The sequence below is a fragment of the Equus asinus genome, chromosome 9 (assembly GCF_041296235.1).
Source record: "Equus asinus isolate D_3611 breed Donkey chromosome 9, EquAss-T2T_v2, whole genome shotgun sequence".
Taxonomy (NCBI): domain Eukaryota; kingdom Metazoa; phylum Chordata; class Mammalia; order Perissodactyla; family Equidae; genus Equus; species Equus asinus.
In genome coordinates this window covers 71,930,007-71,949,303 of record NC_091798.1, presented here as the reverse complement: position 1 = coordinate 71,949,303, position 19,297 = coordinate 71,930,007, and the positions used below count along the sequence as shown (strand labels likewise).

Genomic DNA, 19,297 nt, shown 5'->3' with positions numbered 1-19,297 from the left:
GACTACTCTGTGTACTTTTCTGTCTGTGTTCCTTTATTTATGATGATGTCTCTGCCTGAATGACCTCCCTCTCCAAGGCACTCTAACCTCCAACCTGAAAAAGTCATAATTGCTCTTAAAACTCAAAGGTTAATATCCACTGAAATGCTTTCCATGATTTCTTTGTCAGAACAAATTGCTTCCGCTGCAACATTTAAAATATTTACTTGTTTCTTTACTCTATCATTTATGAAACTCTGTCATATTTAGTTGCTTGTATGGAGTTGATATCTTTAATGAAATTAGTAGAGCTAACCATAATAATAATGAGAGTTACTCTGTGTATGTGAATTGAGAACCTATTTACAATGGCATTTGACCTGTCAGTCTGCTATGTGCACTGGTGATGCTTGAACCAGGTCCTGAAAACATATAGGCCTCTATACCAGAGATTAAGGTAACTAAAAAATGGGTAACTTTGCTTAAATATTTCCCCATTTAAACAGACAATGTATTCTGGGCTTATGATTATAAATGACAAAGAAAACAATTCTGCTACCGGGCTTGGGCCTCCAGGCTGTCAGTTTGCAAGCTCTGCACTAAATCTTTTGATTCCCTCTGCCATCACTTCAATTTTCATTTCTAACATGTTAGTTCTGTTAAACATGTTAAAGATTGTTCCATTACAAAGTTAACATAGTGTGTGTTTTGGAAGGTGAGCTAAGGAAAACAAAAGGTACTAATAAATATATGTTAAGCTAAAAACTGCCTTTTAACTGCAGTTGTTAACATGTTTAAATCTCAGAAGTTGTGCTAATTAAATTAGACCAAATTTGAAAAAAAATCATCCTTTTAAATTGGAATTATGTAAACTAAAACAAGAAATAGGATCTGTTCCAATGGTGTGCCTATTTTAGGTGACTAATGTTTTCTGTAAGCAGAGCCATCGTCATTCAAAATAAGTTAGGAAACTAGAGAGATTCTAAAGGCTGGTAATATTCTTTTACTCTGATTTTTCAAAGCAGCTATAAGTCAAAATTTACCCATAAGAAGATCTGGTACAAAGGGATGATAAGTGGAAAAAAGAAACTACAATGTTTAGTATGCTTCTAATTGTTAGGATCCCTCCCCCCTTTATTTTATTAAAATACAAGAATTTCAGTTTGTGGTTTGTAAAAATGAAACTCCCAGTTCTTCCATAACCAAGATAGCGTTCTGCTTTTTGCCGAACATTACATAAAATATTGAGATACGCTTAAGTCTATTATACGTTAAAATTGCCCAAGACTTAGAAATCTTCTCACCGGGTAACTAAAGAAGAGATCAGAAATACCTTTAACATAAAACGCACCAAATTAAGCATTCCAAATATTAATAGTTTTCTTAAATTACATGTAGAAGATCATGCCTGGAGAATTTGAAGCATTAAAGTAAAGGGCCTGGCATGCGTCTACACATGTTAGAAAACTGAGTAGGATTATTATTAATGATCTCAATCATCGATGCTGACATGCAAGAAAAGCACAGCCACACAGTACTTTGAGAAGCTGATGTACACAAAGAATAGGGCAAGAATATCCATAAAAATACGACATTCCTGGAAAGGGAATTATTTTTTTCTGTCCCAAATAGAACTGCCTTAAAACTCGCTTTCATTCATTTTTATAATTAATTCCTTCTGTCTCCCTGGCAGCAATGCTTTATTCCCAGCTCTATTATTACTGTTACTGTACTATTTCATTTTTCTTCTCTCTATGTCTGTCTCCTCCATCATACTGCAAACTCTAAGAATACCATGTAATTTATCTTTATATCCCTAATACCTACCAAATACCTCAGAACTTGGCATTTAGTGGCTGCTTGATTACTGTTTGTTAACAGAAGAAATACTTGTTGAATTAATGTGACAACAAATTAATGGAACTACTGCTTCCATTTTTAAACTTCAAATAAATGGATTTTTAAAATTTTTTAAATAGGGCTGGCCCTGTGGCCGAGCGGTTAAGTTCGCTTGCTCCGCTGCAGGCGGCCCAGTGTTTCATTGGTTCGAGTCCTGGGCACGGACATGGTACTGCTCATCAAACCAGGCTGAGGCAGCATCCCACATGCCACAACTAGAAGGACCCACAACGAAGCATATACAACTATGTACTGGGGGGCTTTGGGGAGAAAAAGGAAAAAAATAAAATCTTTAAAAAATAAAATTTTTAAATAATCATATTTAGGAGGCATATATTTATACCAAAGGTTATACTGGCACTCAAAAACTGATTATGGGATTCTAATTTTGAACTTATTCCCCAAACAATTTATGAATTACAGTAGAAAAATCACTCTGAACTCTTTATAGGATCATCATGCTTTTGACTCAAGACTGTATTGTTCAGTCTGATTGTTTATTTAATTCACTAAACATAATAAGAGCTATCAGTTATTATCTTATGCCAGGTACTATACAGACTATAAGGAACATCCAAATAATTGAGTATTAGTAATTACATTTTACAAATAAGGAAAAAAAACCCTTCAGTTGACAATCTTCAAAGTTGGGATTTGAACCCAACTTTGAATCTAAAACATCATGAACCCAAAATTTATTGCACAATATTTATATTACCTTTCCCATCCACACTCCGGATTTTTAACACAACTTTTAAAATTAAAATTGTTTTCATTCCCAATTTAAAGACATTGTTACAACTGAAATTTCACAATGGTGTAAACTATTACAACCTCAGTTAAAAAACCCACAAACATTATTTGTGTTCACTGCATGAAAAAATACACACACACAAATAAACATTAATAATCAGTACCAAAACCAGAAGTTAAGCTAATTCTGAAGTCTCCCTCTAAAAGATAATCACTGTTAACATTTGGTACTGTACTGACTGCTCATACTCTAAAAAGAAGTTTCCAATAATGGCATAAGTCAAATAATATACTGAAAAGATTGCATTCTGTGGTTCCAAGAATTTTGGTGGTTGCCAGTGAAGTAGATATGGGAAGTGGGAAGTCTTATCTCCTAGAAAAGCGTCAAGGTCCTTTCCCCAAAACTATACTAAATGATATTGATTTAAAACATCCTCTCTTCCTTTTGATATTCCTTGTGTGTACTGGTTCTTCTTTACATATTCTGCACACATCATGACTTCCCAAAGCCCTGACCTTATCACATTGACAATTATTTGTATGAGTCATTAAAAATAATCCTTCTTTTTCTTTGGCTTAAAAGTGATACTCATCTCCTGATTTTAAGTCTCAACATTTGCTTGCTTACATCAGGAGCAAAGGCAATACTCCTGGACCAAAGGAAACAAAAGGCCAGATTAGAGGATTTAGTACTAAGTGGAAAAAGTTATTTCCACCAGTTGACTCATGAGGGAGGAAATTTATTCATAAAACATGGCAACCAGAAAGAAAAAAAATTCAAACAACAATGCAAGTTGACAGGACCTATTCTAAAGTGACTGTTGAATTGTAAGAAAATAGAATCATAGAGCCAGAAAGCAATTTATGAGTCCAACTAGTTCAGCTGCCTCACTTGGCATATCAGGAAACAGAAACCCAAAGTGGCTTACATTACTTGTTCAAAGTCACACAGCTATATATAGCAGCAAAGCCAGCAGGAGGAGCCAGGTTTCTGAACTCTCAAATGAGTATTATTACAGTTCATGGAGGAATACGGACTGCTTAGCAACAATGGCTTTTAACTGCAATATTTACATCTTCTCAATGCCTAGGTCACAGAAATAATTTTCACACCACAAGTATACTACACATATGTCAATCCTAAGCCATCAGAAGGAAGACAGATTTGTATTGATTGAGTAACTAGTTTGTGCTGGGGTTTATGCTAGACACTTTCACACATTATCTCATATTATTTCTACATCCACAAAAACAGAACATAGAGATTATTTTTTTCCTATTAAATGTGAAGAAACTTGGGCTTAGAGAAGTAAATAAATCACCTGAGATTAAACATACATATTAAATGGAAAAGCTGGAACTTGAATTCAGATCAATATGATTTAAAGCTTCATCTCATTGGATTAAAGTGCTAGCTCCCTTGAGAGAAAAGGTCATGAGTCTCCTACTCATTCATCTGTCTTTAGAATATTTTGACATACTCTTGGCACACAATAAGTACTTAATAAAAGAAAAGAATTCTCAAAAGATGGTCCATAGACCACAATTGGAGAAACTACTCAACACTATAAAATCAGCTTGGTGTGTTTTTATTTTGTATTTCTTGGATTTCAAAAATTTTTTCCAACTTTATTGAGCTATAATTAACATAAAACATCACACAGGTTTAAGGTGTACAACATGGTGATTTGGCATACATATATATATTGTGAAATGATTGTCAGAACAAGGTTAGTTAATACATCCATTACCTCACGTAGCTACCACTTTTGTGTGTGGTTTTATTTGTTAATCTGCTTGTTTTGTTAGCCCCTACTTTGAAGAATGGCTGGTACCTTGTGGAAACAGCAGATATTAAAATGGCATTCCCTCTTCTATCTTTCATGCTAAGTCATCAAAATTTGAAATGTACCCTAATTAAGACAATCTCTCATTGGTCTTCATGTTTCACAGTAAACATACAACTTCTCAATCTAGTGTAGCACTGACTATTATTTCTAATTGAAAAAGATAAGTGTTTCCAATCCTTATTTGAAAATAAGGTATTGGACTTCAAGTAGAAAAGTTAAAAAGCTCTATTGTTGTTCCCTGCTCCAATTTACTGTGTACACTCAGAAAGTCACTCTAACTTTCAGTTCTATGGAAAAATGTAATTTGTTAACCTAAGCCTATCTCAGAGGTACCAATGGGAACCAATTTGGATTCTTCAAGATTCACTTTCTGTCATCCAAAAATGGTCACTTTTTAAAACACAGCATTCATGTTCATTATCTTTTGCACTTTTCATTTATCATACAATTCATATCATTCCTTGATTTTCTTAATTTGCCATCCACATCTATCCCCACTGTCACTATCTCTGTCCTTCATTACCACCACCTTTCAACTGCTTTCAGGATTACCATCTTTGTCCCTCTTTAATTTATGTATCACCTAGAAATTTTCCTGAAGTTTAAATTTGACCATGCCTCTCCTTTACCGAGTGGCTTCATGGACTATCTGAAACGTGAAGTCCAACCTCCTTAGCAAGGCACAGTGGACCCTGCATTACCTCCCTCTCCAGCCTCACCTGCTTCCAGTGACCCCCACAACCTTCTATTCCAGGATGCTGAAAGATCATAAGAAAGAAAGATCAAAGCTATGCTACGTAGCGCTTGAAACAATAGGTACTGAAAAGTTTGTTCATGTTTGGCCTTGGAGGACATATTTTGGGCCTACGTCAATTTACAGGTGAGTTTGATAGTTGAAAAATAACAAATACTTCAAAGCCAAAACTGAAGCTATATTTTGCAAATCTATAGAAGGACTAATCACCCGCCCATTTGCTAATGCTCATTTGATGTCAGGAAAGGATGATCTCTACAACTTCACATTAATATGAATCATACCCCCCAAGCTTGCTTGATCATCTTACTCTCTCCTCTGACTTAGATTTCATCACATTTTGTTTCCTTTAGTATCTTCCTTATTGGGTGCTCTTTGTCTTTCCTCTCTTTGATTTATTTATCATCATGATTCTTGCATGTGCAAATATGCTCATGCTTCTAAACCTCTAAGTATGTTCCTCTCCTGCAACAACAACATCAAAACCTCAACAAGAACAAAAAAATAAACAAACAAACCAAGAAATTCTAAGGATCTTTCTTGGACTACAAGATACCATGTAAATCCTTAACGATCCTTTATCATTTAAGCTCAACATACCTTGCTATTGCACCTTTCACATTGTTCCTCATTATGAACCTGATAGTAGAGTAGTCCCAAGCTTTGTCTTATCCTAAGACTATGGAAAGTATTTGTCTTTGTGCTCACTGGTCCCTTTGCCTTAGATTACTCTTTTCCATGTGTTGAATGACTAATCATCCAGATGAATGATGATTTACTTGCTCTTTCTTGTTGTGCATTATAAAATGCCTTTATACTTAAACAACTGTTCACATGTGGATAGGTTCCTAGAACTGGAAATGATGAATAAAGGAATACACTATTTTTAAGGCTTGCGAGATACTATCAATCTGATTTTTGGAAAAGTTGTATCAATTTACATTTTTGAAAGCATTTCATTGGAGTGCCAACATCCATGCAATTTTACGCAACTTTACACTTTACAATATTAAGAATTATAAAAATCTTTGCCAGATTGATAATGAGAAATTTTATCTGTTTACAATATTTCGTTTTTAGAAAATGGAATAAACATTTTAAAACCATGTTTTAAAATTTAAAATAGTTTGTTATTGTTATTTCCTTTAAAAAAATTATATCTTGTATCCAAATATCTTTTTATCCAAGGAAGGACATGATTGAAATAAAAAGTTAGAACCTTACCTCACATCACAATCCATAACAAATTGCATATTTAATTTTAAGTTAAATTTTAAAAATCATAAATATTTAGAATAATATGAAAATTCTGATTTATACGCAGAACATGAATTTTATGATTGAAGTCAAGAGAAATCACAAGGATAATTAGCTCTATACAACTAAAAAATTTCATAGATCAAAAATGTGAATATTATGTAAAAATAAGGTAGAAAATATATGCAGCAAATATCACGCAAGCAATGTTGCTATCCCTAACATATAAAGCAGTAATTTTAATCAATAAGAATTTTTAAAAATCTTTCTAATGCACTGGACCTGGATTCCCACCAGAAACTTAGTTGCTTGCAGTTAAAACATTTGAGTTTAAGAACAAATATATTTTCTGTGAAAGTGGAGGGGGAAAGAATTAAGGCTATTTTTGTGAATGTAAAGAAGAAGGTATAATTTTTCTTTCCCAGAAAAGAGGCTATTTTGCTATAAAAGAGTTAGCATTCATAGAAGGTCAAGAGGATGATTTAGAGTTTGCCATAAATTATCCACCAGCAGCGGAGGATGGAAAATTGATTGAGTTATAAAAATGCATTGTATCGGGCAAGGCAAGTCAATTCCTCCATCATTTTCTTTTGTGAAACATATCATTCCTTCTCTTAGGAAGCTAGATCATCATAAAGTAAAACATTTTTATCTTATTACTTGAGTTTCCTTAAGAAATATATATCTTCACTACAATTATTTCTAATTTTATGTGCTCAGATTTTATAGACACTCCTATCTATTTGAGCAGTGTCCCTGTGACTTTGAATTTCATACTATCTAATATGTTATTCATCATCAACTATATACGTATTTGATAAATTTGGGGAAAGTTTGTCTTCTTGTTTATAACAGACAAGGACAATTTGCATTTCTAGTCATTGGCCACGGCTATTAGGAAATGCAGGGACAAATTTAATTTTCAATTACAACAGCTAACTCAGACAAGATATGTTTTAGTATCATTCATCATTAATTTAGCTTTATAGCTTGTGCATTTCTTTACTATACTATTTCCTATCTGATACTTAGAAAAACACTTTGAAATGATAGGCCTATTATTATTTTCACTCTACAGTGGGAATGATGGTGTTCAGAACTCTAAGATATTTGTCCAATATTACTTTTACAGTAATTGTCAGGAACCCAGCTTTTTTGATCCCCAACATCTAAGACATTTCACTATACTACTCTTCATAGTTATGTATTTTCTTAGTAATTGTAAGGATTTATATGATCTTCGCTTATATATGACTCCTCTTACATATTAACTTTGGAATTCAGTGTTGTATAAATTCTAAGACAACAATAAATAAACACAAGCCAAATTTTTCTCAAATCCTACAATAATTTTTTCATTCAAGAAAATAAATAGCATATACCTCAATATATCAATTTAGGTGCTAGATCCTGAAGATACAGGCTAAATAAATCAGACACAGTGGGGAGTTCCAGCTTGCCTAGAGCATATTGTCTAGGCATATTGAGATGACCAGTACCTCTCAAACCCTAATCCACATAAGAATCACCTGTCCACTGTGACCAAATGCATATTCTGACTCAGCAGGTCTGGTGCAAGTTCTGAGATTCTGTATTTCTAACAAGCTTCCAGGTAATGCCAATGCTGGTAGCTCAGAACCACAATTTGAATGGCAAAAATTTACTTACATAAACACATTTATATTTAAATGGATATTTTAATTGATCTCTCATTACTGTTCTTAGATTCTTAGGGAAAAAATATGAACCAAGAGGAAATTAGGAGGGAATTGGTCAAACATGGCAGGAACTGAGGATTTTGGTTAACAAATGAAAAAATGAGCAAAGAGAAGAAAGTGATCTAGGCTAAAGGGAAGATGGGGACTATATAGAATGGAGAAAAGAGAGGTCCAAGGAAAAAATAAATAAACAAAATTAAATTTGAAATTCCAACTAGCCAGAACAGAAATAAGAATGTTTTGCTGCTCTTAGTTAACCATTTCTGAATCTCTCAAGTCATATTCACTATTTCTAGTATCTCTGTTTACCCAGGGAGAACTGGCATTTGATGGTCGAAAAATATCTGTTGCCAATTGCAACTGTCAAATAACCCCTCACCCAGAGTCCTCCATATAATATCAGGGACAGTACGCTGTGAGGCCAAGTTGACAGTTATCAGGATGGACACAGTCTCTCTTCTATGGAAAACCAGTCTTAACAGGCTGTCGGACATTTCCTGCAATCCCTGGATAGCCCAGAGAACGGAAAGAACGCACCATCAGTCTTCCACACCAAGGTGAGGGAAGAGAAGAAAAGGGAAGATGGAACCTGGATTGTTTTCCACCATCCCTCAGCATCAATATTAGGAAATATCTGAATATTTTTCCATTCTCATTAGAAAACCACCATTGTTAAGCTTATGAAATTCTTGAGTATAGACAGTAGCAATATTAGAATGTGCTTTTTTGTAAATACACATGGGAGTAAATTATCTGAAACACTTGAAAAATAACTGCAGGAAAATTTAAAAGCACTTTAAATATTGTTTTGCAAAGTCCAAAGCAATTTTCACTGTTAAATAGTTGTATTCTTTAATGTAAGATATACGCTTACGATAATTTTACAATCATACAAAGTAAAAAAAAAAAAAACCCAAGAAAATATTCAAAAGAACTTTTAATCAGATTGCATGAAGGTAGCTTTCTAAACTTGTTTTCCTTTGCCTATGGTGATATATAAAAGATATATGCTGTCTTCTAAACTCTAACTTTTTGAAATTTTACAGCGTACTTTTAGATAAGTAAGTGTACGTTGGGTAAACTCAGGGCAGCGATTTTGTAGAGGCAATTCTGTCACTCGCGGCTCTGTGAGTAGGTAAGTTGTAACATTCTAAGTAGAGAGAAATAGTTTGTACAATAATCTCAGTTTCTAAATTGGAAAAGTAAAGTAAAGAAAGGGCTACAACTTCATCCAATATCACCTACGATGAACTCTGCTTGGACACTTGGACTCTACACTGGGCGATGGTTTTCCTGTGCAGCGCTGATCCTCTCTCTCCAATATTTAGCAAATGGCAGGCCATCCAAATATAAAATATAAAATTAATATCAGTAGAACAATTTCTCTAATGTTTACCAGTTCTTTTAACTTGATTAAGCTTTGAGCGCTATCATTTTCTTCTTCACGTGGCACTAAAAAGAGTTATTGAAGTTAAATTTGGCTCAGAGATGATACAATTTGGACTGTTCCATAAACGATATGTAAAGTCTAAAAGTGGGTCCAACTATCCTACAGTCCAGCTAAAGTCGAAATTACCATGCTTTTTAGACTGAGTGGAATATCGCTCCACACCTTGTAAAGATGACTCAGTCTCTTAGTGGTTTAACTATTTCTACAAGTTGTGTAGCTATCTGGTGTGTTCCAGTTAGTGTACGGCAGGCTGCCAGACAGTTCATGGCACTACACTGTACCTTATTAGTTTATCTTCTTAAAATGTATTGTGTGTGATATCTAAAGCATGGTTATCTATGTAAAGTTATTCTGAGATACTTCAAAGACTTCAGGTAAAATTCTGAATTTGAACAATCTCACTCAGTACTAGAAGCAAATATTTTGTAAATCATTCTACATAATTTGAAATAACAGAGCTTGCTATGGACTAATATTTTAAATTTATCATGTGTCTTCAGAGATTCTTGTTTCAATGATTATTCCTGACCCCACACAGCCCCAGGCCTCATTTCATGAAGGACTGTAAAAATATAATTTCCATAATTGTGTTCCTCTGCTGCCCATGGGTGGCACTCATAAAGGTTTGTTGAATGAACAAACTAATATAATAAATTATTAGTACCTTTGAGAAAATAATTTAATGTTCACCTTTTCCTTTTTTTAAAGATTTTATTTTTTTTCCTTTTTCTCCCCAAAGCCCCCCAGTACATAGTTGTATATTCTTCGTTGTGGGTCCTTCTGGTTGTGGCATGTGGGACGCTGCCTCACCGTGGTTTGATGAGCAGTGCCATGTCCACGCCCAGGATTCAAACCAATGAAACACTGGGCCGCCTGCAGCAGAACGCGTGAACTTAACCACTCGGCCACAGGGCCAGCCCTTAATGTTTACCTTTTAACAGATTATTTTCATTTTAAATGACCATAAGAATAATACCAAACAAAGGTGTTTCAGTGGGTAGAATTATAGGTAATGCAGCACCTGATGGCAGGATTTTAGAGAACTATTTGTGGAGACCTCTAAATTTACTGGGCCTATAAGTACTTGTACAGAGGAGTGTTTCACAATTTTAAAATCATATATATTTTCCTTCTTTCTTTCTACACACATCAATACAATTGATGCTAGAAGTGTAACATTAGTCAACTGAATATTTGGAATGTCTTTTTATTAGTTAATAAAACAAAGCTATTGTTAGGCCTAAAATTGCACTTTTCTTTACTTAAAAACACCATGGACATAGACATTATTGGATAAAGGAAGAGCTTATCCCAGAGAGGAAAAAGAGAATATTGGAGATAAAATCATACACTCCACAGAACATTCTTTTATATGGATCCTGGACTATGCCCCCTCTATGGATGCAGAAGCACATAAAGGGAAGTCATGGTTTCCTCCAGTTTCAAGATATCATGTCCAGAAAATTCAAAATGCCTATCAATATCTGAAGAATTAGGTCTAATGGATAATATTAAAATAATATTTCCTTTCCTGTCACTTGTGACAATACGGATGGAACTTGAGGGCATTATGCTAAGTGAAAAAAGTCAGGCAGAGAAAAAAAATACCGCATAATATCACTTATATGTGGAATCTAAAAAAGCCAAACTCATAAAACAGAAAGCAGAATGGTGGTTACCAGGGGGTGAGGGGTGGGGAAATTGGGGAGATGTTGGTCAAAGAATACAAGCTGCCAGCTGGAAGATGAGTAAGTTCTGAGGATCTAATGCCCAGCACTCTGTGATTATGGTTAACAATACTATATTATATACTTGAAAGTTACTAAGAGAGTAGATCTTATCTGTTCTCATCGCAAAATGATAATTCTGTGACCTGATGAAGGTGTTTGCTAACGCTATGGGGTAATCATACTGCAATATGTCAGTGGATCAAATCAGTACATTGTACCCTTTAAACTTACACAACCTTATATGTCAATTATATCTCAATAAAGCTGGAAAGATAAAAATCACATTTCCTTTTTTGCCCCCATTTTTTTTCTTCTCAAGAAAATGCCAGAGTAAATTAGTTAAAATTTTGCTTATCTGGAGCCATATGACAACATCTTTAACGTCACAAAAACTTTATCATCCTTTGTGAATCTTCCCTATCAGACAAGATTGCAGGTCAAGAGAAGTAAGATATTTTCAACTTGAGGGAGTGACCACCCATGTTTATCTGTCTTAGCCAAGCTTCCTTTCTTGCAACATGGCATTCATTAATTGAGGAACCACGTACTAGATGTCTTGAGGGTTGCACATATGAAAAACACTGATCAAGTGAACATAACACTATTATCTGAATTCTGATCTTAGGCACTTCTGACTAAGCAATAAAATTATTTTTCTTATGTTTATTTTCTATTATTTAGGTATATATGTATATGAGACCTAAATTTTATAAATCAGTTCAATATTTATTCAGTCATTAGAGAATCAAAACTAGGCTTTAATTTATTTTCCTATCCTTATTATTATTTTTTTTACTTGAAGCACACGTAGTGATATTGATCAGAGCTCCTATTTTGTGTAATATCCCACAGAAACCAGCATTCAATTTAATTGACTAATTGACAATACAAATAGCCACTGAGAGACAATCTCTTCTAGAAGAGGAAATGCATGGCAATGTGTATGTGTGTCTGTATTTGTGTATAGCTACCATTATTTGTGTAGACATATGGGCACTTTTCACAGGCTTATTTTAAAATATTTGTGTGGGATTTTAAAAATAATATTATCCAAAACTACACTTCAGGGGCTAGCCCCACGGCCCAGTGGTTAAGTTCAGCACGCTCTGCTTTGGCAGCCTGGGTTTCGTTCCCAGGTGTGGACCTACACCAGTCATCACTGGCCATGTTGTGGCAGCGACCAAAACAACATAGAGGAAGATTGGCACAGATGTTAGCTCAGGGAGAATCTTCCTGAAACAAAAAGAGGAAGATTGGTGACAGACGTTAGCTCAGGGCGAATCTTCCTCAACAACAAAAACTACACTTCACAGGACAATAATGCCATGTATATGGCCTCTGTCTTCCTCCCCCAATAGGACAACTGTTTAGAGCAAGAGATTCCTGTTTGCATGTAATAATGGTCCTGGTATCTCACTAAACAAAGAAACAGCATTTCATTTCTTCAAAGCCCTTGCAAAAAAAAACAAAGGTAAAGTTTAGAATTTAATTAATGTTGAATGGAAGATTTTATCTAAAAATAACGTTTTGGTTTATAAAGTTAGAGGTCAACTTGAACGTAATACCTGGCTGAATCTGATCCTTGAGGGGTCACTGAACTAATTACTGCCTTCTGCAAGCAGACCAGGCATAATTTCTCTCTCCCTTAACAAACTTACTATCTAACAGGAAAATTGAGAAACAAACAAACAAACAAACATGCAAACAACCACCAAAACTGTCTACACCTGTGCAGATAAACACACAATACGTCTCTGGGAAGTTGAGAAATTTGAAAAATTCTAAAGATTGTTACTAAAATTTATGAAATTTGATATGGATGGGAAACTATTTCAAGGAATGAGGCTTTGACTTAGTTTTAAGTCAAAAATCCTTCTTAATGTTCCAGGGCAGAAGAGACATATGTAAATAACAGAAGGCAACACATACTTGGGGAAGGAGAAGGTATTTGGCACACAGATGATGAGCCAGAATGCCATGAGAAAGACAAGATTTAGGAAGGATGGAGGTTTGGTATAACCATATGTCATTGCAGACCCTGGTGTCCATGAAATTCAAAGGAATGGATTTCCCAAGTAGCTATTACAAAACAAAGATGGTTTTTCTGCAGAGATTATTTGTTTCTAATGATAAGTGGACCTTTAGAAAGTTTTTCTTGGAAAATCAGAAACCCAATCCTGGGTTCCATTTCCCTAGAACATACTTTAATCTAGAATATTCCAACTTCTATTTTTGGAAACTAGTAAAAATGGGGGAAACAATTCAAAAATAATTATGGTGATCATTTTTATGGCTTCATTAAGATGCTCATCTTCATTTTTTAATATACTTCTTGGAAAGACCGCAACACAAGTATAGATTCATAGGATTGGTCACTATTGTGTTCTTGTTAAACAAGTTTTTAAAATAATCATAGTTTACAAAAGCATAAAGAATCTCTTGAAGTTCTATTCCTAAAAACACTCTACCATTTGCAAATGCCCAAACACCAGGAAGTGACTTGCAACAAGTAGATGAATAAATTCTGGAAATCTAATGCAGTAACCATAGTGATTACAGTCAACAGTACTGTATTATAAACTCCAAAATTATTAAAATAATACATTTTAATTGTTCTCACCACAAAAAAGAAGCGATAATTATGTGATCTGATAGAAGTGTTAGCTAACACTAGAGTCTTAATTTCAGAGTCAGAGGTGGTGCTGAACCTGATGGATTATCTAGACCTCAATGCTGAAGCTTAGAAGGTCAGAGGAACAAGGAATCAGTCACATTTGGATCCAGTATTTCTCCAGTACTAATCAACTTTTAAAATTCTCTTCTTTCCTTTGCAACAATTTCTATTATGCTCTAAATCTTTACTCCTTTATTCTCCATGCCTTGTGATTTTAGTCTCTTCAGAAATTTTAGAAGCCCTACTTTTTCTTCACAACCATACTTCACACAGACTTTAGGCTTTGAAGCTTATGACTTTCACTGCCATTGTCACTCCCTCAGCAAATATTTCTACCTCCTCCTCGGACACAATTCTGTTTATATATCTACATGTCAGCAGGGTTTTTCTCTCAGTCCAATCAATTTAAGAGTTCAAGTTTTTAAACGTTCAACTGATGTCAGATCAATCTCTGACCCTGCACCCAACTAGGAAACAGTAAGATAATAAAGTGTTTGTAGTTACATTCACCGTTATGAATTGTATTCACCTGATAGTGTTCTATTGTGATTTTTCCATGGCTATTAGTATTTTATGAAAAAGGTGTTGCCTATTTATGGTTAATATTTATATAATTAATTATATTTATTTTTAAGATAATGTTTCAAAAAGATTTTCACAGGCTGGATGCCAGTGTATTTTCAAGACTTTAGGTTATTTGTCAATGTGGCAAATCAGCATACTTTCCTATTTATCTTTATATGGTGCTATTTCATTGTTCAATATACAGGTTTTATTCATTCAGTGAATTTTTCTAAAAAACTAAAACAAGCTAAAAAATCTATTCAGATATATGAATAAATTAAAAAATGCTAATATTTATGATGCTATCACAATTTTATTTCTACTGCTATGTTTCTTTCTGATAATCAAAAGTTAAACACGTGACTCATCAAATATCTGCCGACCGTCAATGAAAAACAAACAGGCGTGTTTAATTATGTGAGAAAACTCAAAAACTAAAATGTATGAACAGACACAAATACCATAAATAAATAGTAGTGAAGGCAATGTGGCCCACGATATTAAATATAAACTTACTACATTATGTTCTTAGAATCTAAATAATCTAAATAATTATCAGTAAAAACATAAAATTAATTTACATCTGTTACATCATTCCATAGTAATGTTCATAATCTTTATGAATAAATTAATTAATATAATTTATGAATATACAGTGAATTAGGGATATAATTAAGTGAATTTGTTCATCCACTAATATAAATAACTAATATAAATAATTAATTCTTTATATTAGTGAATGAATAAATTAATATTAAAGTAATGAATATAAAGAAGAAATATTAAGAAAAATAGTTTTCTTGTGTAAGTATTAAATCTAATAAAATTACTATTTAGCCAAAACTTTAAAAAGCTGGCATGAATCTTATTGCTGCAATAAGATCACCTTTTTCAAATAATACAACAATTTTTAATTTTATGTTCCAGAGTAGATGTAAATTTGTATACTATACAGAAAAATATATCGTAGATAAATGTTTGAGTTTTCTATAATTCTTAATCTTAATATTAGATTTAAACATTTCTGCTAGTTTTCTACTCTGAAGTAAAATATCTTTGAAGAAATTACTATCTTCCAGAAGAGAAGAAAGCTCACCTTATTACAAAATTGTGACTGTCGATCTCCTTTCCACATTCACTATCTAGCAGAATGCCAGAATTTCCAACCACTGCACAGGTCTTAAATCTCCGGTTTTTCATGGGTGAAACTTCAGGTAGGAGGCTATGCAGATCCTGGGAAATGTTCAGTGTCCGGCGCCTGTCGAGCACGTAGTGTATGACATCACCAGGCTTAAAACTGCTCTTGACCACTGAGACATCTCGTTCTGCATCTAGGAAACGAAGAATGTTCTTCCTACAGATGAAATACAAGCAAAGTTTTCCATTAGTGACAATATATCCAAGAACTGGTGATATCACTTACAAAGTAATGCATATGTTAAAATGTAAATTGGTAAATTATTAATCTTAAATTGTCAGGTGGTAGTCAAACCAACAAATTAAGTATATTCTATAGAATATAATTTAAAAAAATCATTTGCACATAGTTTCTCAATGATTTTGTAAATAGCTATAGCATATATCCCTACTTGTGGAGTAAAAAAAAGACCCCATCTATCAAAATATATAGAAAAGTTCGTTTATTAAATAAAATACATTTGCTATGACTTGACTTTGCATAGCCAGATATCTGCTAGTTTTAATTAATTTTCTATAGTCATCTATTCTGTTTAATGTTGCCTACTTAAGATGAAGAGAAATAACTTGAACTTGTTTGAAATTATACCTTAGTTAACTCTATTAAAAGGATTCAACTTCCCAATAAATTTATATACATTTATCCAAATTATGTGTATACTATAATTATTTGAAGAAGAGTTAAAACTATAGCATTCAATGTATATGAAAGTTTTCTTCCAAGCTCAAGAATCCGGGAAGTAAGACGGGTACATTAGAGGAAAAGATGGACAGATAGAACAAGAGGACTATGCATGACAGAGACAGCTAATTGTCCCTTAATATTCTTTCTTCCCTTCTTCCTTTGAGTATTTGAATCTTCCCTTCTTCCCTTAGTATTTTGGTACACGGATGCTCAGCTAGAACATTTCTAAGTTTCTAAACCCAAGCGCAGCTGGGTTTGATCATACGAGTTAGTTTTCTTAAGTGGGATATGAATGGATCAAGTGCGTGACTATAGAAGAGAAAAATAAACTTCCAACTTGTCTGACCCACTGTATTTTAAGGTCTCTTTTTTATGGAAGTTTAGCCTATCCCACATCTAATAAATAAATTGATAACAGATGTGAGATGCTATATAGACATATATGCATATGCTAAGTTAGATGATGGAAAATGACAAAATAGATATAGCTGGCTGGAAAGTTGGTGACCCTTGGCATGATACAGCAAAGCACCTGATAAAACTATTGTCTGCCATAATTTGGGAGTCACACCCTACATCTAATTAGCTTGTTGCTCTTGGAGAATCGGTTAAAAAGTGTTTGTATGTTGTTTTATATTGGTTACTCCTTTTAGCAAGGCGAAGAGGTGAAGCCAGGCATGAAATAGCCAAGTTGCAGGCTGAGATGGAAGGGAATGTATCTGGCAAGAGCCTGTAATCTAAATTGCGTGAGTCTAGTAAAGGGGACCTCGCAAATGTTTCTAATACCCCAGTTAGCAAGAGATACAACTATAAATCAGAGCCATCCCAGCAGCAAGAAGGATATTCCCTTCCCACCTAAATCTGTAGATTCAAATGACTTAAGAGTAGCTGCCACTAAGTTGAGGGAAAGGATGGATAGGCCAGAATAATTAGAAGTCAGACAGCTGAAAAACTATGATCAGAAGGAATCTGTGGGTGGGGTTATTTATACCAGGAACTAACTACAAAGGAAATATCCCAGGAAGCTAGTAAGTTTATGAGGGAATTATATTGCCAAAGAAACTATGAACCTGGCCTACAAAAGTCTGGGATTGCTTGATCCCCAAGCTACCAAATATATACCAGCCAGAAGCCATCTGAGAAAGCTCTCCTCTAGGTTGGAAGTTGGATGTTATTTACTGAAGTGCTTTTATTGCAAGCTTGTATTTTCAGAGTGCTAGAAACAATGCCATTATTATAACATTCAAGATATGACAGATATATTTTCCCTCTAGTGCTATTATTATTTAAGCTCTATCACAGAAATCATAAATTTTGTTACTGAGCACGATGTATGACCTTCTCCCATCTCTCCACCAAAAGGGCAATTCCCCAAATCGCACTTACTAGCCAGAAGCATAACTAGCAAGGAGGGATGGGAAATAATTAAATCATATTTTTCCTTTTGTTTTCTTTGTTTTGGTTTGCTTTAAATAGGTACCAGTTTAATGTGTGGTCTAATTAGAAAGCCAAGTGAGTGAAACCTTTATTTGGCCAGATTTTATATGACAGGGATAATGTCCATCAGCTCTCTGAAAAGGAAAATATTTTTTGCATTTTTTTCTCAAATATTCAGATGTCAGATTCATAAGGAGTGAAATTTGTACAGGAAAACGTGTATAAACACCCTAAAAGTAAAATTTAAAATTTAACAGAAATACTATCAGACACAATAACAGTTCATCTTAACAAAAATACAGATTATTCAACAATAGAGTTGCCGGTGAAATCAGAAACTATTGGGCAAATGAATTGCAGAAAATTGAGAGATCTTTCACTGTGTTGAACATAACATGATTCTTCCCAAAAATTAACATCTAACATCAAAAGCAGCAATCCATAGAAACTTTTGTACACACTTACTAACTACCGTTTATTTGTTCAGTGAAGAAAATAAGTAATGCCTGACACCTGTATTTCAACAAAAATTTTTCATTTCCTGTGACAACAACAAGACTTGCTCTAAAACGAAGACTGCACGGATGTGGTCAAATCACCAAACTAGACGGCATCATCATCTTCCTCTGAACATAATTTAAATGGGTTGCTTTAGATATTTGAAGATATTACTCACAAGGAGGGGCATGTTTGCAAGCACGAAGTGATTAGATTAGAGGTCTAGATTTGAAAGAAGATTTTTTAGCTTGGAAATGCAAAAGGGAAAATCCCTTTCCTTATGAAAAAGGTTAACACTTACATGCTTGTCAACTGATAGCAAGAGGGGCTTTCCAATAACAGCACTGCTGTGGTATAGAAAGTCAGCAGTAAAAATGTTTTTGAGCATGAGTCTTCTAAATTCTTGAATAATGGAACATCTTTAATTTATTCACCCAGGGAAAATTGATATAAAAAAGTGGACTATAAGAGTTCAGCAAACTTTTAAAAGATATCACATTGTCTAACTCTTGGAAGAAAACAGCTTAATGAGATAAAAAGTTATTAAGCGCAGATGACACTATTGTATGTGTTCTTCCAATGCTGTGTTAGAGACTCAACACGGTTTATTTTTTTAAATGGCAGCAGTAAAAATAGTAAAAGTGCTTTCCAAGACAGAGTTAAAAAATATCAATTCACATAGACATCAAAATATAAAAATATAAGTTTCTTAGGAAAAACTCAGAATGACTGTTAGTGGAGTATTTACTTTTTTAAACTGAAAGAGGCAGGTGGGAAAGGAAACCTTGAGTGTCTCCATCGTGTTCTTTTATCTCACAGAGAACCAGATTTTTAGTTTCTATTTTAGGGCTT

The 19,297-nt window shown here is 34.0% G+C and overlaps 1 protein-coding gene across 1 annotated transcript in view; it reads right to left on the bottom strand.

The window, feature by feature from the left end:
* The window catches only part of ST8SIA4 (ST8 alpha-N-acetyl-neuraminide alpha-2,8-sialyltransferase 4), a 93,396-nt gene that overhangs the window by 61,644 nt on the left and 12,455 nt on the right, over positions 1-19,297 (bottom strand). Inside the window, exon 3 of the mRNA XM_014838815.3 lies at positions 15,725-15,982. Coding sequence (XP_014694301.1) covers positions 15,725-15,982 — 258 coding nt within the window. The remainder of the gene's footprint in view (positions 1-15,724; positions 15,983-19,297) is intronic.